The sequence below is a fragment of the Salmo trutta genome, chromosome 21, assembly GCF_901001165.1.
Source record: "Salmo trutta chromosome 21, fSalTru1.1, whole genome shotgun sequence".
NCBI lineage: Eukaryota > Metazoa > Chordata > Actinopteri > Salmoniformes > Salmonidae > Salmo > Salmo trutta.
In genome coordinates this window covers 26,394,517-26,418,776 of record NC_042977.1, presented here as the reverse complement: position 1 = coordinate 26,418,776, position 24,260 = coordinate 26,394,517, and the positions used below count along the sequence as shown (strand labels likewise).

Below are 24,260 nucleotides of genomic sequence, written 5' to 3'. Positions count from 1 at the left end.
ATGATTGCACAGAACCCAATGGGCAAAAACTGGTTGAATCAATGTTGTTTCCACAACATTTCAACAAAAAAACTCAATGTGATGACGTTGAATCAACGTGCAAAAATGATTGGATTTGCTAAAAGTCATACATTTTTTTCCCACCAAAATTTCTACCTAAATCCAATGGCATGGTCAATTTTTTTGTTGTTCATTTCACGTTGAATACACGTTAGTTGACAACTCAACCAAATGTAAATCAAAACTAGGCGTTGAACTGATGTGCCCAGTGGGAACACTGTTCACTGTACTGTACTGCACTGTACTACAGTGTGTCAAATTTAGGAGGGTTATACTATAACAACATTCATCTGATGGAGCGGATTTCTACTCACAGCAACCACAGACATTGGACAAGCATTAACAAGTACTGGAAGACATTCATCATATACATGATAAATACATAATATTCTCCAACTTTTTTATTGATTATTATTTTATTTAGTATCAGGTATACTATTAGCAGTAGATACAGTCCAAATGAAAGGAAACAAATCTCATTTCACCAAACAGCACCTCTGAGATGATGATGTATTGATCCTTGTGCGGGTCTGTGACGGTGGGGTCTCTTCATGTTGTATAACACTCCTGCAGCAGTGAACAGTTGGCGTCTTTGCCAGTGGACTCCTCTGCAACACTGCCCTGTGAATTTTGACAGTGTTCTGATGCATGCCACTTCTCTCTGGAGAGCGGTGCGGAACTCAATGAGGCCATCAGCAGCTCTCTATCTGCCCTGGTCCTCTTCCTGGAAAGTTCCTCTCAGTCCAGCCCCCCGGTCACTCAGCAGAATGGTGGTGATAGTGGGGGTTGTGTGTTATAATGGGTCACCACTACAGTACAGTGTATACAATGTATTAACCATAGCTTTGCACTAGCAATGGAAGCTAGTATGTAATATCTATTTCTAAAGAATGGATAAAAGTTTATGGATAAAGGTCAATAAGTCTGTCCTGTTGGATTCCCTTGTTTCTATTCCATATTGAAGTAAGTCTGACCCACTTACAGCTTTAATATTTAACTATCTCTTATGTTGACTGACTATATAGTCTAACAAGAGCTTCTGACAAAATGAGAGAATACAGTACATTATCTTAGATATGATCTTGCCCCTTTAAAAAAGTTACAGCATTAGTTAAAATGTGTTATCCGAAGCAAACTCCTTTCAGACGAAACTATTGGGTAAAATATACTGAACTTGAATCTCAACCCTTACATAAAGCATCCCACAGAGGGTATGTGTGTGTTCGGGTGACTGACAGAGACCTTTCAGCTGGGGTTGACCACATCTGTGGCAGGCGTGGGGGAAATGCATCCAGGGAAGTGAGATCGAGATCAACACACACAAAGTCACTCTTTGTCTGCTCTACCTAGCGCACAGCCAGTGGGCCCGAGTAGTTTAACATAAGGGCTTGCTCAGCTTTCATTCTTTACTGCTCCTGCCTGGAAAGGATATGGGCTTTCTACAAATTCTGTTTTTGAAATGTTGAATATGAGTGCCTGAGTTCTGTGGATAGATGAACATGTGTAATAGCTGTATAATGTATATAAAAAATATTAATGTTTCAACCAGATAATTGTTGTCGGTGTTTTTTATTTTTTTTGGGGGGGGGGGGGGGGGGGGGGGGGGGGCTGTAGAAATATGAAAAGCTACTACTGAATACACCAGGATTTAGCCCTTTATCACACAGTAATGCCCTGTGAACCTGGCAAACACATGTTGGATCTAGGACAGTAAGACAGTACTCTCTCTGCCATCCAGACAGGGTACCAGTAGTTTCCAGTACATTAATGGTGCCTTTCTAACAACGTGAGGTAGTGCTTTATAAACTACATACCATACAGCTACTGTATTATGAACAGTAGCAATCAATGAAACATATAATAATTGCTATACTGTATGTTCAGCTAAAAGACATGCTATGAAAGTCCAAACTATCCTTCCAGAATTGACCATTGATAACAATGATTTCTTCACAAATGTAAATAAATAATGCATATTTTGAGTGTCTCACCATGTGGTTCGTGCTATGAAATTCTCTGACGCACTCCTGGCCAGCCAGGCTTCAACTGTAAAAATCTATGAATAAAGGCTATACAATTTTGTAGCATGAAATATAACATCAACATCAGTCATCAAAATGTATAAAATACTTACAAATTAAAAAAAACAATACAAGATTTGAAATATCATAGAATTAAAACCTTTACCATGCATGCACATTACGTATTTTTCTGTTCTGATACAAATATCTATGAGAGATTGCACTTGTTAGACATTCAACTTATTTACAACATGTTATATACATCCAATATACAGTCTTAAAAGATCTACATTTGATCAGTGTATCTTTATATATGTTGTGATCAAAGTGAATTGAACAGCCTTGAGAAGCTGAGGTGCAGCTTAGGAAGAGAGGGAAACCATAAGCAGTGTAATTACTGGCCGTGAAATGACTGGGTGTTAAATGAGAAGTGCTCATTTTCATTGCCAGTGTCCTTGCAATGTGGATTCAAATGACTGCAAATACTCTGAATGCTTTGCCACCTGAGGGATTCTGTAGGCTGGGAGGAAGAATGGACACTTGTGTAAGTTTGCATTCAGCTAAGAACAGTTTTCATAGTCAAGCCAAGGTACAGTATATGACACTGATACTAGCCTATAATGTATATTTGACCTTTATTTAACTAGGCAAGTCAGTTAAGAACAAATTCTTATTTTCAATGAGGGCCTAGGAACAGTGGGTTAACTGCCTTGTTCAGGGGCAGAACGACAGATTTTTACCTTGTCAGCTCAGGGATTCGATCTTACAACCTTGCGGTTACTAGTCCAATGCTCTAACCACTAGGCTACCTGCCACCCCAAATCTGACAAGGCAAAGAGTTTTTCTGACCACATGAGCCGACCAGGAAAAAATCCTGGTCTCTACCCATTACGCATCCAAAAGCATTTGCAACAGAGTCAAAACCCCACAATTGGCCTGCGTTTCCCTTATTCACGTCCCTTACCTTTCTGAAGAGATTCCGTTCTGATAGCTACCGCTGTACTGTCTCCTCTTGTCCACGGGCTGCACATCCAGGTAGCCTCCTGAGTCATTCTGAATGACACCAGCATGGATGGCTGCTCGACATATACTGGATTTCTAGAAAAAAACAAGGTAGGTTAGCGTAAAACATAGGCCTGTTCTATGAGAGAAATAAAATATTTGGAGGCCATTGTCAGACATACAGTACATACATACATACATACATACATACATACATACATACATACATACATACATACATACATACATACATACATACATACATACATACAAGGACTTACATCCGAATACCATTGTGTTCCAATGACTCTGGCACGGGTCTCATGCAGACAATTGCGGGGGCAATACATCCTGGTGGGGGAAAAAAATATTTTAAACACAGTACCTATCCAAACCAATTAACTTTACAGTAGAAGGTATTAGAAAGTGACCTCTTTCTTTACCTTGGACAGTGCCGTGCAGGTTTTTTGTAGGGACAGAACCGTGCAACGGTGGTCTCACATGTGACTGCTTTTACTGAGGAGCAAAGATGCCACAATGTCATTCAAACAATACATGCACTACTGAGACATAAAGGTTCACAACATGATAGTAGACCAGACATACCTGGTACGGTAAATACGTTGAAGGCATTTGCACTCCTGTTCATCCTGTAAATTTCAATCATTTGGTGTGAAAACGTGTCACTTGTTGATTTGGCTTTATGACAAACACAATGGAGTGAGTAAAACAGACATAATGGAGTGAGTAAAACAGACATAGTGGAGTGAGTAAAACAGACATAATGGAGTGAGTAAAACAGACATAATGGAGTGAGTAAAACAGACATAATGGAGTGAGTAAAACAGACATAATGGAGTGAGTAAAACAGACATAATGGAGTGAGTAAAACAGACATAGTGGAGTGAGTAAAACAGACATAATGGAGTGAGTAAAACAGACATAGTGGAGTGAGTAAAACAGACATAATGGAGTGAGTAAAACAGACATAATGGAGTGAGTAAAACAGACATAGTGGAGTGAGTAAAACAGACATAATGGAGTGAGTAAAACAGACATAGTGGAGTGAGTAAAACAGACATAATGGAGTGAGTAAAACAGACATAATGGAGTGAGTAAAACAGACATAGTGGAGTGAGTAAAACAGACATAATGGAGTGAGTAAAACAGACACAATGGAGTGAGTAAAACAGACACAATGGAGTGAGTAAAACATACATAATGGTGTGAGTAAAACAGACATAATGGAGTGAGTAAAACAGACATAGTGGAGTGAGTAAAACAAACATAGTGGAGTGAGTAAAACAGACACAATGGAGTGAGTAAAACAGACATAATGGAGTGAGTAAAACAGACACAATGGAGTGAGTAAAACAGACATAATGGAGTGAGTAAAACAGACATAATGGAGTGAGTAAAACAGACATAATGGAGTGAGTAAAACACACATAATGGAGTGAGTAAAACAAACATAGTGGAGTGAGTAAAACAGATATAATGGAGTGAGTAAAACAGACATAATGGAGTGAGTAAAACAGACATAATGGAGTGAGTAAAACAAACACAATGGAGTGAGTAAAACAGACATAATGGAGTGAGTAAAACAGACATAATGGAGTGAGTAAAACAGACATAATGGAGTGAGTAAAACAGACATAATGGAGTGAGTAAAACAGACACAATGGAGTGAGTAAAACAGACACAATGGAGTGAGTAAAACAGACATAATGGAGTGAGTAAAACAGACACAATGGAGTGAGTAAAACAGACATAGTGGAGTGAGTAAAACAGACATAGTGGAGTGAGTAAAACAGACATAATGGAGTGAGTAAAACAGACATAATGGTGTGAGTAAAACAAACATAGTGGAGTGAGTAAAACAGACATAGTGGAGTGAGTAAAACAGACATAATGGTGTGAGTAAAACAAACACAGTGGAGTGAGTACAATTTGAACTCACGCAACAGACTGAACACCATTTTTGTATGACTTTGTGAAATGTGATTTTCTTCCTTGTCTTGTAATGTCCAGCCAGCCTCCACCATCGTCTATGATTCCAGCGTGTAAACCAGCTCCGCAAACACTTGATTGCTGAAAAATGAAAACATGTTTCACTACTCTTTATACCAGGGTTCCCAAACTGGCGGCCCGCGGACCAAATCATTTTATTTGGCCCCCCCAAGTTTACTGAGCATATTCATTTTTTTTTGTGTGAATTTTCATTGTTGGACATAAAACACTGTAAAAACACCAGGAAATCAGCTCCAAGTGATTTTATTTGAGGAAATCTGTGCCCAAGTTTTCCCACACATAAATAGAGAGATATGTGAATGTATCCCAATGTAATCATTACGTTTTTGTCAGGTACTATATCGGTTTGCGCTTCTCTTATTGTGGTCAATTTGCAGTGTACAAATGATTTATAATTATGTTCTGGCCCCCCGACCATCCTCGGCCTGCAGTTGAATTTAGTTGGGGAACCCTGCTTTATATAAAGTATTATGACAGTATACTATGGCCATCCCCAACTGTTCAACTCCCGCACTGAGGACTGTTATCCAATACTGTTCAAGAATTAGAATATGTGAGCAAAATGACTAAAGTTGTTTTATATCATTATTTTATATCCCACAACTTGTGCACTGAGAATAGACAAAACAAATTGACAGATAGAAAATAGTGTTTTCTTTTCGTACCATATCATAATACCCAGTCCCTATTACTTTTCCTGGGCTAGACAAGCATCCAGGAGGACACTCGTACCTGCAAGAAGAAACAATAGTTATAACTCAGCTTTGACCGATTCACAGGAATGAGTAAGAACTCGTAAGTGACAGCATCGACTTTAGGAACAACTTAGATCTACCTACAGTATTACTAGTGTTTCCTTTACAACGTAGGCCTACCTACAGTATTACTAGTGTTTCCTTTACAACGTAGGCCTACCTACAGTATTACTAGTGTTTCCTTTACAACGTAGGCCTACCTACAGTATTACTAGTGTTTCCTTTACAACGTAGGCCTACCTACAGTATTACTAGTGTTTCCTTTACAACGTAGGCCTACCTACAGTATTACTAGTGTTTCCTTTAGTTTAGGCCTACCTACAGTATTACTAGTGTTTCCTTTTCAATTTAGGCCTACCTACAGTATTACTAGTGTTTCCATTACAACTTAGGCCTACCTACAGTATTACTAGTGTTTCCTTTTCAATGTAGGCCTACCTATAGTATTACTAGTGTTTCCTTTTCAATTTAGGCCTACCTACAGTATTACTAGTGTTTCCTTTTCAATGTAGGCCTACCTATAGTATTACTAGTGTTTCCTTTTCAATTTAGGCATACCTACAGTATTACTAGTGTTTCCTTTTCAATGTAGGCCTACCTACAGTATTACTAGTGTTTCCTTTTCAATGTAGGCCTACCTACAGTATTACTAGCGTTTCCTTTACAATTTCGGCCTACCGACAGTATTACTAGCTTTTCCTTTACAATTTCGGCCTACCGACAGTATTACTAGCTTTTCCTTTACAATTTCGGCCTACCTATTACAAGTGGTTCCTTTACAACGATCACGCAGCTTGGTCTCACAGTCCATCTGTTGACCTTTAAAAACAAGAAAACCAATCTCACTTAGATCTTCTGGCAATCATTCCAAATATAGACTTATCTGTCTGGTGACAGACATGTCCTACTGTACAATGACATTGTGTATGAAATACAGTGCAATCAAACGAGAGATCAATTCTTACACATTTGCACTGTGCTGACCAACTCATTCCTCTCCACGTTGTCATTGGATGATGGTGTTGGTGGCAGTGGTCTCGCCCGAGGCTCTTGGGCCCTCGGTTCTGGCTGTGGCTCCGGCTCAATGTAATTTGTCTCTTCTAGTTCAGGGGCAGGACGTCTCTGTACTCCGTTCTCTGAAGAAGAACAAGAGCCACATCACATGTTTTATGCCCTGCAAAACAAAAATGTGAAAAGCAACCAATGGGTTTTGCACCAAAAAAGCAGCCTACCTTTGTAGCAGAGATTGTCCCTACAGCCTCCACCGTAGCTGGGCGGACAGGCAGAGCACGGGCTGCCATGTTTGTATGGGGCATGCCCCCACCAGTTTCCCCTGCACACAAATTACATCATAAAACACACTGAACCTTTTGGCCCAACCCCTCCCAGTTCCAATACACTACATAATATACAGCAATTTCAACTTAATAAAACATTTTTGTAGGGGGGACAAACATAAGAATATCTTTTTTTAAACCGGAAAACTTACGGCGGTGAGTAGTTGCAAACCAAGTACACAGCTTTAGTCCAAATCATGCCCCACACATTCATATTGTAGCACACATTGATAGCGCATCCAATATGGCTGCTTGTTGCCCAAACCATCTGCAAAGAGAGACAAAGTAGCTACCTTCAGATAATGGTCCTCTCAGACTTCTCTGGGCTTAAATAAAGTGTTATGATATTGTCATAGGAAACTCTTACCTGTGTGTAGTGAGTGCAGACGGGACCAGAGCATCTGAAAGGGCAGTGTGGGTTACATTCCTGTGGATAGGGATAGCTGTAGTCTCTCACTTCATCATACCAGGCTTGGACGTGAAATGTTGGTGGTCGGTCTCTGAGGAAAGTGGAAACAAAACAATTGAACTAACTGGACACAACCCATGGCAATATATCAGTACTCTGTACTCCACTGTTTAATCACACATTTGTTGCCACATGAGTTTATATGACCCCACAACTGTCATTCATCCTGTTAAAGCCACCTAAAACAAAGTATCAAGGAGTAATCATGTTAGGAAATGTACATACAGTATTACTGTATAATGACATAATGCATATAATCAAACTGGTCATCTCTCCTGTTACCATACAAACCTTCCCCAGTGGGCACCCAGGTTCTGTCCAATCTGGGTTAGCATGTGTTGTGGTCCATGCTCCCACAGACAGGTGTGTGTCCAGTGTTCAGCACTCCTCTCCAGCTCCGTATCCCAAACCTTTCAAATGTGAAAGTCAGAGTTATTCTGATAAGCTAAACGCATATCTGCAGGCACATCAGATTGGTGTGAGAGCTACTGAGACTAAAACTCTTAAAAGTGCTTGTATTAGTGTTACTTAGACTCTAGAAATACAAAATTCTTGATAAACAAACATTGTAAATGCAAATCTTAGCATTCTTCCCAGAAAGCATTGAGGAACCTGAAGGCATTTTTAGTACTACTGGCCTCTTTGCATCAACTCTGCACTAAAGTGCACCAATCTGCACATGATACAGATCTTGTATTGGGTCAATTGACACTATAAACTATTTGTGCACCACTTGTTTCTGCCAAAGAGCTAAGTAGATATGATGTGAGGAATTCTAATGTTTCTGCCAAGCTGTAGTAAAATTGTCCATTAGAAGAATAGGTGTAGTGTGCTGCTGTTCTGCTGTTTAATTGCACTAACACCCATCAAGGTTCATTTTCAAAAGGTGCCAGTCGGCTGCCCTGTACAGTCCTAATGTCTTCCATGTGTAGTACATTACATTAGTGATATCTGCATTATGCACTGCTTAGGGTTAGTGCAGTGGGCATGAAGGAAATGGACATAGTGTAGGCCTGGATACTAATCTCCGTTTATACATGGAAATCGTCCAAATTATCCAAATAGTGTTGGATATTTACATTAAGACATCGAAATGATGTCCTCTAAAAGGCAAATCCTTTGTGTTCTTCTCAACATTTACAGTTAACCCCTCCATCTGGGAACAGTACTTTACATTGCTTCCAGGAATCCTTTGTAGAAACCTATATTTGATCAACCATACTTCAAAGGATGATGCTCAACTGTTAAAAGCTTGAGTCAACACAGATCCATCTTTGTTGCCAAAGGAAATGCAAAGATTAAATAAAGACTAATATATGAAGATGTGACTTTAAATGGTTGAGGCAGAGTGCACAATAACAGTGGAAGAGAGAGCTGGTTGGTTGCCAAGGCAGGAGCCAGAGCTCGAGGTTTGACAGGGGCAGTGACATACTGGCTTTATTGCTTGGCTGTTGGTCAGGCTTGCTTTTAGGTTTTGATCTATTTGAGCTCTCTGCTCCCAGCAGTGGTGGGAAAAGTACACAATTTTCATACTTGAGTAAGAGTAAAGATACCTTAATAGAATATGGCTCAAGTAAAAGTGAACGTCACCCAGTAAAATACTACTTGAGTAAAAATATTTGGTTTAACTTAAGTATAGTTGTGGAAAATTCCCTCAATTGTCATACTTAAAAGTAAAAAGTAAATGCTAGATATCAAATTCCTTATATTAATGAAGCAAACCAAACTTTCTTATGTTTTAAATTTACAGACAGCCAGGGGCATACTCCAACACTTAGACAAAAATGTACAAATGCAATTTGTACATTAAGATTAAGTGAATCTGCCAGATCAGAGGCGGTTTGGATGACAACGCATTATACTGGTAGGTGTGTTGTGAATTGGACCATACTGCTGTCCTGCCTGAGCATTCAAAAGTTATTTTGGGTGTCAGGGAAAATGTATGGGAATAAATGTACATATTTTCTTTAGGAATGTAGTGTTGTAAAAGTAAAACTTGTCCAAAAGATAAATTCTCAAGTAAAGTACAGATACTTCTAAAAAACTACTTAAGTAGTACGTCAAAGTATTTTGACTTAGTTACTTTACACCACTGGCTCCCAGAGCTTGGTGTGAAACCTCTGCATTGGCCCTGACTTTCCAAATATGATCTGCTGAAACCATTCTGGTTGAATGGATTTGAGAATGTTCCAGATTCTCAGGCCTAGATGTCTTGAGTCTATGAGCAAGTATCATCCGTTAGCTTAGATGAAGTATGAGTGCAAAATAAGTAACTAACACTTGCTTCAATCTGTAGTACTGTACAATCTCCTTCTTCAGTACGAGCAAGAGTCATATTCCAATTGCCTACAGTCAATCTTAGGAAAACCTAAACATAACATAAATATAGCAGACACAGTTGGTCCTGGTTTAGCTTTCTTACCATATACTCCATATTTGAAGCTTGAGGATAAACTTGACCTCTGAGCTTGTTGTGCAAATCGAGGATGAGGTGCATATCACCCTCAGTGATGGCTCTCTTCCCTCTCTGTTTGGACACCCACCACTCATCATCTTTGTTCATATACTTCTCCAGTATGGCCTCCAGGTGAGTAGAGTTAGGGATCACCATAGAAAGTACTGTTTGGGCAAAGAATAGCAACCCAAACCCCCTCAGACAGTCCTGAGGTACACCCTTCATGATGACGATCAGCCTCTCCAGCCTCTGTGATTCACTCCAATACAAAATCTGTATTCTGTTGGCTAAACAAAATTAAAAATGAAATACAATATGATGGTTGGTCAAGCATTCAGAGATCTTTATTCAGTTTAATATTATTGGTTATTGATTTATGCATTCACTTGAATGTGAGAACTGATGAATTATCACATCTCTGGCACAAGAATATCATACATTAGAATTAGAACGGTAATACTGTACATAGCTTTGGTGTAATTTAAGCTCTTGACAGTAGGTCAATTGCACTGTTCACACAAAAAAGACGTTTTTGCCAAGCACATGCAATATTTCAGGAGCATGCGTATTGCGTGTGAAATTCTCTCACAGGCTACAAGGCAAGGCAATTCACCTCCGATCCTGTATTAATACAAAGTTATAAGACACAACAGTATTTTTCGTTGTCCCAGTGTCGAATATATATATATATTTTTAAATGTACCTTTTACCAAAACGTTTTGTTCAATCTGGTCAACTATCCCCGGGAAACAATGTCCAGCTCCAAAAGTTGTATTGAAGCAGAATGGTGAACATGAGAGCTACTCTTTATACATCCTAAGATTTAGGACATCTACAGGAGCCTACATTTACGTAATAAGTAAGTAAGTTCGGATATCGTACATCCACCAAGGAATCTTGAGAGCGTACCTGTATAATCATTCAAGTACGAGCGCTCCCTGCGTTTATATGCCAAATTTAGATTTAGCGATGCGTAACGCCGCAGACCCCGCCCTTGGCCTCCTCTTGTGTTCCCAGATTGAACTATTGGAAGACTGCTTCTGATCCCAGCCAACCCACTCAAGTTACAGCAAGGTAAACTTTGGGTAATGAGAGCACACTCACATGTAAATGTAGTATTTCTTTAGAATTGTATTTCTGTTTATATTTGTTGGTAAGATTTTGAGATGTTCAGTTATCACATTTACTGTAATGGGATTTGAGTTGAATGGATGAATGAACTATTACTGTACTGTACACCCCAAACATCACTGTCTATGTTATTACAAGCCTCTCTAACGTTGTGCCTGCATCCATGACACTAAGAAAAGCTGCACTCTGAACTTGCTGTCCTCCTAAATTCCCTGCCTTTGTTGAGCAACACAACCCAACTGAGCTCTGCAGCTTAACGATGGCCAAACCCATCAAAACTGATTAGGCTTTTTCCACTTCAGTAAACATCAACCCAAGTTTGAGAAACAGACTCTGTTCCTCAGGTGGGTATCATGGAGATAGCTGGTATCCTCTGGGTAGAGGGCATGCTGTGCTCCCTGTTTTATGAGTGCTATCCTGGGCATCAGATTCTCAGCACCTTAGGTCATGCTGACTTCAATCCTGCCTTCCTAGTAAAATGTCTAGAGGAATCAACCCACATGACCAAGAAATGTCCACTCAGGTGGAAATGAAGTCAGTGCCCAGCTAAGACCTATAACAAGTTGCTGTACAGTGCCATGGTTGCTTCCAGGTGACTGCATTGATGGGGTAACTTGTACAAGCAAATACATTTTGGGTGAATAAGTACCACTGCCAATTCAAAGTTGCCTACTAGGGGAATTTTAATCCCATTGATAGTCCTCTTTAGTGCTTTACAGTAGAGATGCAGACACTCCATGCTAGGGGTCAATTGGGTTCTAGCACTGCAAGACTCCAAGTCAGTGGGGAACTGAACAGGTCCAAGAGATAATTGGCTTATGGGCTGGGCCTAAACAAATTCTCTGTGATGATGTTGACCAGGGACATTCTTTTGATTTTATTTAGCAGTGTACAGAACATTTCAGCAGATAGTTGACATTGTGTCTAAATAACCTTTTCCTGTGTTGTTTTCCCTATAATTAATTTCATTACTTGTCTTTGTGTGACTTATGTGCAAAATGTCCATAATTATCAGTCTTCACACAGGGACATTGTTGAATATTCACAAGGGAATATTCCACTGCAGGCAGAGTTTATTTCGCTGCACCTTTTATACCTGCTGTAAACTGTGTAGCCCATGTGACAAATAAAATTTGATTTGAGAAAAAAAGGTTTACTTTGTCAGGCTTGCCCTCTGGTGTTCTCCTTTCATCACTACAGCTGCTAAACCTTCTTCTGATGCAGTTGGACATTCCAAACACACTTTCTCAAGCAAGACACACTCAGTTACAGCTTAGCAGTCTTTATTGTATAACAATGGTAACAGGCCATAGCAATTACATGAACACAAATATAAGTGACATTCAATGGTGTAAAAATATGAAGCATCATGCAAATAAAAACAACAACATGTAATTAATGTTCTGGAAAACACTTCAGAAGTACTTACAAAAATACAGTAAATCTTTAATAAAACGATATTTATCAATGTTGAAAATGCTACGGACATATGGTACTGTGAGCTGGGGTCGATCGATCCAACATACTCTTGTCTTTATAATTATGAGGAAGCTTATTAACCACTGCCTTAGTGGAGTATTTGTAGGTTTGACCTCTGTACCAAATAGTCAATCAAAAGTCACCAACAAAAACACCATGATTGCTGATCAACACATTTGACCATCAATATGATGGTAAGACAACAATAAGTTGTACGCTGTATGATACTCATTTACATCTCAAAACCAAATCAAATGTTGCTTATAATTCAAAATGTGTAATTGTATAAAAAGGTACATTGTACATATAAAGTATTTGTGGGAAATACATCTGACATTTGAAGCAATGTGAAATTATGATATCTGACAGTACATTATTAAAACAGATGTCTAAATGGTTTACTTGAACCAGTACATGTAGTTGGACGCTATTGCAGGGAAACATAGGTTGTTACTACATGAGCCTCCGTAGCTTGGTGGGCATGCTGAACATGGGATGCCAACTCTGTAGGGAGGTTCTCCTACCCAGTTCCCCCTGGAAAAGAAAGAATAATAATGTCATTCTTGTTGTAGTTGAAAGATGCTCCCTTGGGCATTAAACATATCCTTTTCCAATTTCAATTAATATAGTTGTCATTTCCCATTTGACAAATCTAAAGCATAATAGCGGCTATACTTGTTATTATGCATAAAATAGCCTTGATGCTTTCATAATGACATCAATTTACGTGAACACCTATAAATCTGTTCTCATTCGGTCTGACAATGTGCTTCTGAAATGTAAGAGAGAGGATATCAATCATTCAGCTGTGATAAGTGGAGCTTGTTAAGGTATTAAGCAGGACTCACTTTGGGGAATAATTACAGACCAGGTATGTTGCTTGTCTCCACATGGCTCCCCAGACAACCATGCTATAGCACGTTTGAACTGCACACCCAACTCTGTTCGTCGTAGCCCACACCATCTGAATATCAGTCAGAGAAGTCTTTTGAGGATAAAAAATACTTTCCTGAAAAAGAAGAAACTCCAGCACCCTGGTTATCCTGAATACTGCACAAACGATTGAATTCATCTCGTAGAAGCAATGTTTAGGTCAATAGACCTTCATCAGGGTCTTCGTCAGGAGAAGACTACCCCAAAGATTCTCAAATCTGAAGTGCCTAGACGGCTACTGTACCTGAGTGTAATGTGTACACATCGGTGCAGAGCACCTCATAGGACACCTGGGGTTGCAGTCACGAGGGTATGGAAACATGTAATCCTTGGCTTCGTCATACCAAGGTTTGACCAGCTGCAGAATGGAGCGATATCTGGAAGAAACACATCAAGTACATTCATTTTGTGCCATAGTCAACATTGCATGAGGTTGGACTCAAAGATGGCATTGCTCGGATCCCCCTCAATCAATAAAAACAAATAAAATATTGTGTCAACACGTGGTCAGTTGATATATGATTGACACATCCCAGGCTTTACATACCCCCCTGTTCTGACCGACAGGTTCTGTCCCAGGTATCTCAGTAGAAATGGTGGTCCATGTTCCCAGAGACACGTGGCTGCCCAGGCTTCAGCAGATCTGGCAAGGCCTTCGTCCCACACCTGTATGTGTTGCAGACATAATAATGCATTCATTGAGATTGAACCTAAAAGTGCACAAAAGCCATGCATTGTGAGCTGCTCTCAAAAATATCTACCTGAATTAACTTGCATGAATACAAAATGCACAAAACTGCTCATTAGTTATATTTTGATACCCAATAGAAACAGTAAAGCTTCTTGCAATGATATCGAATAGATGCCAGAAACACCCCCCCAAAATGTTTTAAAAATATATATATTATTCTGTGACCATGAGCACACTGATTTTATGTAGTAACCTTATGTTTCCAGCAGGGTAAGCCATAGACCAAGCCATAGTAGCAACATGACTCATGATGCATGCCTACATTTTAATTGGCAAAAAAGTTATACAGTAAGTTATCAGATCAAACCACAAAGGCAACATTACGCCAACAAATTTCAAATAAAAAGTAGCCTACTAGTTTAGCATGTAAAATATTTTCAATTGAATCTCAATTAAAACTTGCATTCACCATATACTCCATATTTGCAGCAGGTGGAAAGACGTTTGCTCGGACTTTATTGTGATAGTCAAGGATGGCAAGCATGTCGCTTTGCGAAATCCAGCGTTTCCGTCTAGACTTGGGGATGAGCGCAGACACCTGCGCGTTTAACGTTGAGTTCATGTCGGTGAAATTGGATATTGAAGTGGAATCTGTTGAGTTATGGATGAGCCATCCACTTGCTCCACGGGCTATGCAGAACAGGACCACATTGGTAAAATAGCACATGCCTTTCATTCTTCTCCAGTTTAGTCACGTACTGTAAAGAAAAACAAAGAAAATAACAGTCTCGTTTGAAATAAAACAAGTAACCTACATTACTATGAATAATTATGTCATGCTCTTGAATAAAAACGCAAAGGTAGAAAGATCACATCAATTCTTAAAAAAAAAAAAATTGGCAAATAACTATACTATTCAAACTATCACTTCCCTGATTAGATTCAAAATATAACATGAAAGTTTGATCCAAAATACATTGTTGAATAGCCAATGTCTTACCCGCAATTCAGAAAGTCTCAGATGAGCCTGTTCAAAGTTGTACAATTCCCTTCTCTGCGTACTCTGTTCAATCCCTCTCTCACTCTACTGCCACATGCCTCTGCCTTGGCCACGGTTTTTATAATCTGTCATTGCTCAAGGAGCATATGGTAAACCGTGTCTGAGGTGTTAATGTCAGCATTATATCATTTGTATGCTACTTGTAACATTGTTTATTGCATACTTATTTATTGTAAATCAAATTTCATTACATTTAGGTCAAGTTAGGATTATATCCTTTATATTACTGTAATAGCAAGGTGTCTTCTTCATGACTTCACTCAGTTGGTTGTCAGCATCACAATGCCATGCTTGTTGTTCCTGATGATATTGTACTAGTCAGTCCATGATGCAGTTAACTTTCTGCTCTTATTTGAAATTGGATCAGGCTCATGCTCTTGAACAACAAAACCTTGTCTGGAAGAGACCAAACACTGATTTAGATTTTCCAACTACAGTATCGCAAGTCATTTTCCTGGTCTGAGGTCTCCTGTGCCTAGGGTTTCTTGTCATGTTCATTGTAATGGAAGGATTACACTTGTTCAGCGGCCAAATCTATTTCCTGGCCACTCTCCCCCCTCCCCCCAGAATAAAATAAGTGCCAACTTGAAAAAAAATCAAAAAGGGTCATAATTTTCTTTGCCATTTGGAAATGAACTGAAGCAAAGTGCTTCAGTGATTTACCCCATCGTTTGTTATTTTGCTTATTTTTCTTAGCGCTTTTGAAAGTTTTATTGGAAGAATGACATACTTGTTTTCTTCCAAATAGTGCAGTGATATAAAAACTTGGCTGTAAACTCAGAGCCGTCTTTGAGTTCCATTGATTCAGTTTACTCAAGTTTTAATATTGCAACATCAAGAATGACAATTCATACACATCAAGGGAGTTGTGTCCTATTTTGTTGCCTGCAAAGAATGACATGAATAATATGTTAGGCTACAGTTTAGAAGGAACTAAAAGTACAGTTCAAGTGATGTTCATTCATGGTAATTTAATGGTAGCCTACCATTCAAGGCAGTGTTTTCCCTTCTTAGCCACAAGGACTTAGTTCCCTGTGTGATTGATTGTACAGTGGAGCTAGATCACTAGGCAGTAGCTTTTGGTGTGACATCATCACTCTTTACACAAGAAGAGTGTAATTAGCCGCTTGGAATAACTTCCTGGACTGGTTTAATGTTTGTTATACTATGGATTATAAAAATCTATTCATGCCTGTTAAGATTTTGACTCTCTCCCATTGCAGCTGTTCAAGGGACACAGGATTTTGACTGTGACTATTGACTTAGTTTTGTCCAAACAAATATATTTTTCCATTTTTATTTTATTTTTCATTTCATGGTATTGGAGAAGTGAAGAATATTCCAGTAAAGCTGACCAAATTGGGGACACACATGAAACTATGTGGTGGTTTAAAAGTATACTATATTCTTCAATTTGCCACTTGTGCACTCCACCCAATTATATTCCTACCCATTGGCAGGGGTTAGTCTAGAACCGTAGACTTTACCATTTTGAAAGAATGAGATGTTAAAACTATACAAGCTCACATCAGTTTTGGTATTTTTGACCCATTTTGGCCTTTATTTCATTAGAAATCACTACTGCATTCATATCAATTACATGATATAAAAAACTGAACTAGTAATGGTATTTTTTTCCCATCTGCCTTGTGTTTTGGTATTACCCTTAAATCATTCATATAAATGTACAATTAGTCTAGTCCAGTTAGATGTCTAAATTTACAAGCTTGATGCATAATAAGGCTGTAAGCAATCCTAAATGAGATCTCTAGCTGCTAAACAAATTACAAAGTTAGAATTGAAGGGTGACCTATAGAGCTTAGTAAACCACGTAAATGAGGAATGGGGTTCTTCAGGGATACATTCGCTATTCTCAAATATTCTATTCCATTCCAAACCTCTCATGTGTTCTATTTTCACAATAATAAATAAAAAAGATCAGCAACTGGGGCAGAATGAATTCCTCCAGGGACATAAAAACTAAGACTACTTCTGCAGTGCATTCAGAGTCCCATGCAGTCCCAATAGATCTGAACCAGTGGCATAGGCCCATCTCCCACCGAGTGAAGGCGAGCTTGATTTATCCCCTTTTCTGTCCAACAGAAACAGTCCAGTTAAACCCACAATATTTCTCTGTGGACTTAAGCATTCTTTTTTTTTTTAAATATTAGCAACAGGCAAAATGCATTCTCCCAAAAGGCTGGTTTCAAGACTTACTGTAATTTGTGACTGAACTGACAAATGTAGTTTCTGTGTTGACACTATCCCAATTTCATACTGAAATAAAACAATCGGAGCAAAAACGGCAAAAAATGTTTTTGAATGACTCATTTCCATTATGTTATAGCTTGACTTTTACAATATTAAAATGATATATTGCACATGTTCAAATTCTCAATATTATTCTATACAGAATTAGTAATATATTGTAGTGAAATCAAGCAATCAACACAATCCTTTACGTACTGTATATTTCCCCTTTTTTTGGCTTGTTCTAATCTCAAATTGAGATAATGGGCTTTCTATGGCTTAGTATTCTAAATTCAGGTTTGGCCTTCTCACAGATTATCGAGATTTGGCAGGCGCGTGACAGCAAACTGGCCATCAACCAAAGATGATGACCGTGAGATTGTTTTTTCAGATCCTAGGCCTGTCTTACCTCAGACCCCCACTGCTGTGGCCAGTATGTTACTCAGACGGGCGGGGCAGCTCTGCTCTATTGGCACACACCCTCAAACCTGCTCGGCAAATTAGCAGATCCAACCCAAATGTAAAGGCCAATGAAATAAGCTGCATGCCAGACAGTGGAAACGGATTATTATACCATTTTATTAAACTTATTCTAAGCAGAAAAGGTCTTATGATCTCTGGACAATGTTCTGGTTGACATGCAGGTGTGGAAGCTGTGGGAGGAGGACTGTGAGAATATTTAAAAGGAACGCATCGATGGTTGGCTGCCACTCACACAGAACCAAACCTCTCAGCCAAAGCAAATCTAACCAGCTGGTGAAACACATCTGCTGGGTCGCATATATCTCGACTGTGTTGAAGCGAGCAGTACAAACAGGGTCCACTTTTGCTGTGTTGCTGTAGAATATCAAAATGCCCCTGACATCATAGTGGCCCTGGCTGTTTCGTAGAAGAGCAGATGTTTGCATTTACTGACTGACAACGTTTTCTGTTTTCATTAACCTCAAGCACAAGGATGCAACAATGATTATATGATGGAAGAACCAAGAAGAGAAAGAAATAATGAATCTCATTCGCCTTGATTGTGAGCTAGCTGACAACTGGAAAAACACCCGATACCCACAGCCCCCTCCCTCAAGTACAGTTCCAAAGCCTTTCTCCAAAATCTGTTACAGTTACAGTACATTAAAGTACTGTAAGTCTAAACTTCTTTAGTGGTTCTGAAATCACTTCTATGAGAATGACATACACACCATTGTCCCATTTTGTCTCAGAGCCTCTCAACTTCTATAATGGGAATCAGCTGTGAATGCTGGTTGTTTATCAACCAATTGCTCCTAATAAAAACCTTTCGGATGAACAGAACAATTAGCAAAGATTTTATATATCTTGTTCTTTTTTTTGTTTTGAAATGCAGTACAGTAGGTGATATTGGAAAGATAGTTTTTCTCTCTATATTGTAATCTTGGGAGTGTTGGAGAGTTTGACAAATGTTTAGCTCTAGTTTTCATGGTTTTGTTATACAGTAACAAGTCAGAATAGTGAACGTTTAAGCACTACATCCTCTGCACACATAAGAATAGATTTATTGCTTGTTTTATAGCACAGTAGTTACTTTGGTTTGGCCTGAAGCCGGACTGGGAATGCAGTGTTGTCCCAACATAACCTCTGCATTGCTTTGTCAGTAAGGGTTGCTGGCTGAGGAGGTACCCCTACACCTTCTATCAAGTGGGCAGTTTGAAGGCCATACACCTACTGTATGAATTGCATTGCAATAGGGGGGTTAGAAACTTTACACTAACATTATGATTCCACGCATATAATTCCTGAAGTTTTACTGAATCTTTAGACTTTTTTTGATAATTTGTCAAACATGGTTGATTTGGTTTAATTATGGATAAATACTCTCTTTTCCATTTGGTCTACCAAATAGTTGCATGAAGATCCCATCAACTCCTTAACACACAGAAAACTATGTGTGGGAATTGTACAACTTCTTTCCTTCGATGACATGCTACTGTTTAACAAGAGCTATCACTGTTTCGGTGGCTATAAAGCATAATTCAGAGGCATGAGAATCTGGCATCCTTTCGCTTTCCAAAACCAGCCTAAAAAGTCTATAGGTCTTTGGTAGGAGTTGGCATAAAAACAATCCCAACACTTACAGGTACAACAACTCCATGTGCCTCACAGAGAGCTAGAAGTAGCTTAGCCTTTGCTCTATTAGCTGATATAATAGGAGAAAGGTGAGTTGTGTAAATGTATCAGTAATACCAAATCACCTATCCTAGCTGCAGGGTTGGGTAGGTTACTTTCTAAATGTAATCCGTTACAGTTACTAGTTACCTGTCCAAATGTGTAATCAGTAATGTAACTTTTAGATTACCCCAAGTTAAATAAAGTTTAAATAAAACATTTTAAAATATAAAGTCTATCAGAATTCCAATCATTCCAATGCATGTTATACCCCTTGATCTTCAAGAATAGGATTTGGAAATATGGAAGTATAGATTAGCCAAATTGCTTTACTTGAGCATAACTCCAAAACTAAGGACTTATTAGCCAGCCCTACTCTGTTGTTAATGATTTTGTTGTCATGGAGGACTGATTGGGCTCATTGATTAGAGTTGAAAAATAAATGCTGCGCTCATGGAATGGTATGCATTGAGCACTACTGAAAAGTGCTATTTACATGGGAAAAATGCCATATGCTGCATTTGCTATTTGCCTATTGTTTCCCTTTTTGTTGGTGACACTTTGATATCTTGATAATATGCAGCTGTTTAAAGGGCAAATCCACAGATAAATCAAATTGTATTTGTCCCATGAGAATACAACAGGTGTAGACCTTACAGTGAAATGCTTACTTACAAGCTCTTAACCAACAATGCAGTTAAGAAAATCTTTATTTTTAAATATAACAAATAATTAAGGAGCAACAATAAAATAACAGTAGCGAGGCTAATATACAGGGGGTTCCGGTAGAGTCTTTGTGCGGGGGAACCGGTTAGTCAAGGTAATTGAGGTAATACGTATATGTAGGTAGAGGTAAAGTGACTATGCATGGATAATAAACAGAGAGTAGCAGTGGCATAAAAATGGGGGGTGGGGTGGGGACAATGCAAATAGTCCGGGTAGACATTTGATTAACTGTTCAAGAGTCTTATGGCTTGGCGGTAGAAGCTGTTAAGCCTTTTTGACCTAGACTTGGCGCTCCGGTACCGCTTGCCATGCGGTAGCAGAGAGAACAGTCTATGACTAGGGTGGCTGGAGTCCTTGGCAATGTTTTGGGCCTTCCTCTGACACCGCCTGGTATAGAGGTCTTGGATGGCAGGAAGCTTGGCCCCAGTGTTGTACTGGGCCATACACACTACCCTCTGTAGTGCCTTGCGGTCAGAGGCAGAGCAGTTGCCATACCAGGCGGTGATGCAACCAGTCAGGATGCTCTCGATGGTGAAGTTGTAGAACTTTTTGAGGATCTGAGGACCATGTCAAATCTTTTCAGTCTCCTGAGGGGGAAGGCGTTGTCGTGTCCTCTTCACGACTGTCTTGGTGTGCTTGGACCATGTTAGTTTGTTGGTGATGTGGACACCTGTCACGATTTCCACCGAAGTCGGCTCCTCTCCTTGTTCGGGCAGCGTTCGGCGGTCGACGCCACCGGCTTTCTAGCCATCGCCGCTCCATTTTTCATTGTTCCATTTGTTTTGTCTTGTTCCCTGCACACCTGGTTTACATTCCCATCACACTGCATGTATTTATTCCCCATGTCTTTGTGTGAAATTGGTTTTTGTTACGTGTTTCGTGTGTACACGCCAGGCTGGGTTTTTCGCCGTTGTTCCCGTGGGTTTTCGGCGAAGGATGTTTATTGTAAAACATTTGACAATTTTTGTGACTGTTTCGCGCCTTGCACTTTTACCTTTGGGCTGGAGGAACAAGGAACTTGAAGCTCTCAACCTGCTCCACTACAACCCTGTCGATGAGAATGGGGGCGTGCTCGGTCCTCCTTTTTCTGTAGTCCACAATCATCTCCTTTGTCTTGATCACGTTGTGGGAGAGGTTGTTATCCTGGCACCACTCTGCCAGGTCTCTGATCTCCTCCCTATAGGCTGTCTCATTGTTGTCAGTTATCAGGCCTACCACTGTTGTGTCGTCTGCAAACTTAATGATGGTGTTGGAGTCGTACTTGGCCATGCAGTCATGGGTGAACAGGGAGTACAGGAGGGGACTGAGCATACACCCGAGGGGCCCCTGTACTAAGGATCAGCGTGGCAGATGTGTTGTTACCTACCCTTACCACCTGAGGGCGGCCCATCAGGAAGTCCAGGATCCAGTTGCAGAGGGGGGTATTTAGCCCCAGGGTCCTTAGCTTAGTGATGAGCTTTGAGGGCACTATGGTGTTGGACGCTGAGCTGTAGTCAATGAATAGCACTATCACGTAGGTGTTCCTTGTGTCCAGGTGAGAAAGGGCAGTGTGGAGTGCAACAGAGATAGCACCATCTGTGGATCTGTTTGGGCAGTAAGCAAATTGGAGTGGGTCTAGGGTTTCTGGGAGGGCACTATGGTGTTGGACCATTCACCCAGAGGCGGCGCTCCTAATGGCCGGAGACTTTAATGCAGGGAAACAAATCAGTTCTACCAAATTTCTAGCAACATGTTAAATGTGCAACCAGAGGGAAAAAAATTCTAGATCACCTGTACTCCACACACAGAGATGCGTACAAAGCTCTCCCTTGCCCTCCATTTGGTAAATCCGATCACAACTCTATCCTCCTGATTCCTGCTTACAAGCAAAAATTTAAGTAGGAAGCACCAGTGATTCGGTCTATAAAAAAGTGGTCAGATGAAGCAGATTCTAAACTACAGGACTGTTTTGCTATCACAGACTGGATCATGTTCCGGGATTCTTCCGATGGCATTGAGGAGTACACCACATCAGTCACTGGCTTTATCAATAAGTGCATAGAGGACGTCTCCCCACAGTGACTGTACGTACATACCCCAACCAGAAGCCATGGATTACAGGCAACATTCACACTGAGATAAAGGGTAGAGCTGCCGCTTTCAAGGTGCGGGACTCTAACCCGGAAGATTACAAGAAATCCTGCTATTCCCTGCGACGAACCATCAAACAGGCAAAGCGTCAATACAGGGCTAAAATTGATCATACTACACCGGCTCCAATGCTCGTCTTATGTGGCAGGGCTTGCAAACTATTACAGACTACAAAGGGAAGCACAGCCGCGAGCTGCCCAGTGACACGAGCCTAGCAGACGAGTTAAATTACTTCTATGCTCGCTTCGAGGCAAGCAACACTGGGGGATGCATGAGCGCATCAGCTGTTCCAGACGACTGTGTGATCACACTCTCCATAGCCGATGTGAGTGAGAGCATTAAACAGGTCAACATACACAAGGCTGCGGGGTCAGACGGATTACCAGGACGTGTGCTCTGGGCATGTGCTGACCAACTTGCAGGTGTCTTCACTGACATTTTCAACATGTCCCTGATTGAGTCTGTAATACCAACATGTTTCAAGCAGACCACCATAGTCCCTGTGCCCATGAACACAAAGGCAACCTGCCTAAATGACTACAGACTCGTAGCACTCACGTCCGTAGCCATGAAGTGCTTTGAAAGGTTGGTAATGGCTAACATCAACACCATTATCCCAGAAACCCTAGACCCACTCCAATTTGCATACCGCCCCAACAGATCCACAGATGATGCAATCTCTATTGCACTCCACACTGCCCTTTCCCACCTGGACAAAAGGAACACTTATGTGAGAATGCTATTCATTGACTACAGCTCAGCCCTCAACACCATAGTACCCTCAAAGCTCATCACTAATCTAAGGATCCTGGAACTAAACACCTCCCTCTGCAACTGGATCCTGGACTTCCTGACGGGCCGCCCCCATGTGGTGAGGGTAGGTAGCAACACATCTGCCACGCTGATCCTCAACACTGGAGCTCCCCAGGGGTGCGTGCTCAGTCCCCTCCTGTACTCCCTGTTCACCCACGATTGCATGGCCAGGCACGACTCCAACACCATTATTAAGTTTGCAGACGAGAAAACAGTGGTAGGCTTGATCACCAACAACGACGAGACAGCCTATAGGGAGGAGGTCAGAGACCTGGCCAGGTGGTGCCAGAATAACAACCTATCCCTCAATGTAACCCCTCTTTTTATGCTGCTGCTACTCTCTGTTTATCATATATGCATAGTCACTTTAACTATACATTCATGTACATACCACCTCAATTGGGCCAACCAACCAGTGCTCCCGCACATTGGCTAACCGGGTTATCTGCATTGTGTCCCGCCACCCACCACCCACCAACCCCTCTTTTATGCTACTGCTACTCTCTGTTCATCATATATACATAGTCACTTTAACCATATCTACATGTACATACTACCTTAAATCAGCCTGACTAACCGGTGTCTGTATGTAGCCTCACTACTTTTATAGCCTCGCTACTGTATATAGCCTGTCTTTTTACTGTTGTTTTATTTCTTTACTTACCTATTGTTCACCTAATACCTTTTTTGCACTATTGGTTAGAGCCTGTAAGTAAGCATTTCACTGTAAGGTCTACACCTGTTGTATTCAGCGCACGTGACAAATAAACTTTGATTTGAT

At 40.3% G+C, this 24,260-nt stretch overlaps 2 protein-coding genes across 4 annotated transcripts; both read right to left on the bottom strand.

Moving 5' to 3' along the window:
• Positions 1-1,655: 1,655 nt before the first annotated feature.
• LOC115157056 (cysteine-rich secretory protein LCCL domain-containing 1) lies at positions 1,656-11,366 on the bottom strand. Its single transcript, XM_029704944.1, has 15 exons — positions 10,834-11,366; positions 10,098-10,417; positions 7,967-8,085; positions 7,574-7,706; positions 7,359-7,474; positions 7,102-7,202; positions 6,835-7,005; positions 6,628-6,688; positions 5,780-5,846; positions 5,044-5,174; positions 3,690-3,733; positions 3,527-3,599; positions 3,365-3,434; positions 3,046-3,179; positions 1,656-2,601 (listed from the first exon to the last, which is right to left on the bottom strand). The coding sequence occupies exons 2-15, from the start codon at positions 10,353-10,355 to the stop codon at positions 2,550-2,552; spliced, it is 1,530 nt and encodes a 509-aa protein (XP_029560804.1). The 5' UTR covers positions 10,356-10,417; positions 10,834-11,366; the 3' UTR covers positions 1,656-2,549.
• Positions 11,367-12,527: 1,161 nt separating this feature from the next.
• On the bottom strand, positions 12,528-15,452 carry pi15b (peptidase inhibitor 15b). Of its 3 annotated transcripts, none has more exons than XM_029704941.1 (6): positions 15,365-15,452; positions 14,834-15,122; positions 14,221-14,339; positions 13,918-14,050; positions 13,589-13,749; positions 12,528-13,274 (listed from the first exon to the last, which is right to left on the bottom strand). In XM_029704941.1, exons 2-6 carry the CDS (start codon positions 15,098-15,100, stop codon positions 13,139-13,141), a joined length of 816 nt encoding a protein of 271 aa, XP_029560801.1. In that variant the 5' UTR covers positions 15,101-15,122; positions 15,365-15,452; the 3' UTR covers positions 12,528-13,138. The 3 variants fall into 3 exon arrangements, with proteins under 3 accessions (XP_029560801.1, XP_029560802.1, XP_029560803.1); XM_029704942.1 differs by having other exon boundaries at positions 13,589-13,725; XM_029704943.1 differs by having other exon boundaries at positions 13,589-13,704.
• Between the last annotated feature and the right edge of the window lie 8,808 nt (positions 15,453-24,260).

What these genes read in the sequence shown, in the direction of transcription:
- LOC115157056 (XM_029704944.1), bottom strand. Translation starts at nt 10,355, where the DNA reads ATGAAGGGTGTACCTCAGGACTGTCTGAGGGGGTTTGGGTTGCTATTC. An exon ending in AAAGGAACCACTTGTAATAG is followed by an intron (nt 5,847 to 6,627) that starts GTAGGCCGAAAT and finishes TTCTTCTTGCAG; the next exon opens with GTACGAGTGTCCTCCTGGAT. An exon ending in CAACGTATTTACCGTACCAG is followed by an intron (nt 3,600 to 3,689) that starts GTATGTCTGGTC and finishes TTTGCTCCTCAG; the next exon opens with TAAAAGCAGTCACATGTGAG.
- pi15b (XM_029704941.1), bottom strand. Translation starts at nt 15,100, where the DNA reads ATGAAAGGCATGTGCTATTTTACCAATGTGGTCCTGTTCTGCATAGCC. An exon ending in CTGTCGGTCAGAACAGGGGG is followed by an intron (nt 14,051 to 14,220) that starts GTATGTAAAGCC and finishes TGTTTCTTCCAG; the next exon opens with ATATCGCTCCATTCTGCAGC. An exon ending in GTCTGTAATTATTCCCCAAA is followed by an intron (nt 13,275 to 13,588) that starts GTGAGTCCTGCT and finishes TTTCTTTTCCAG; the next exon opens with GGGGAACTGGGTAGGAGAAC.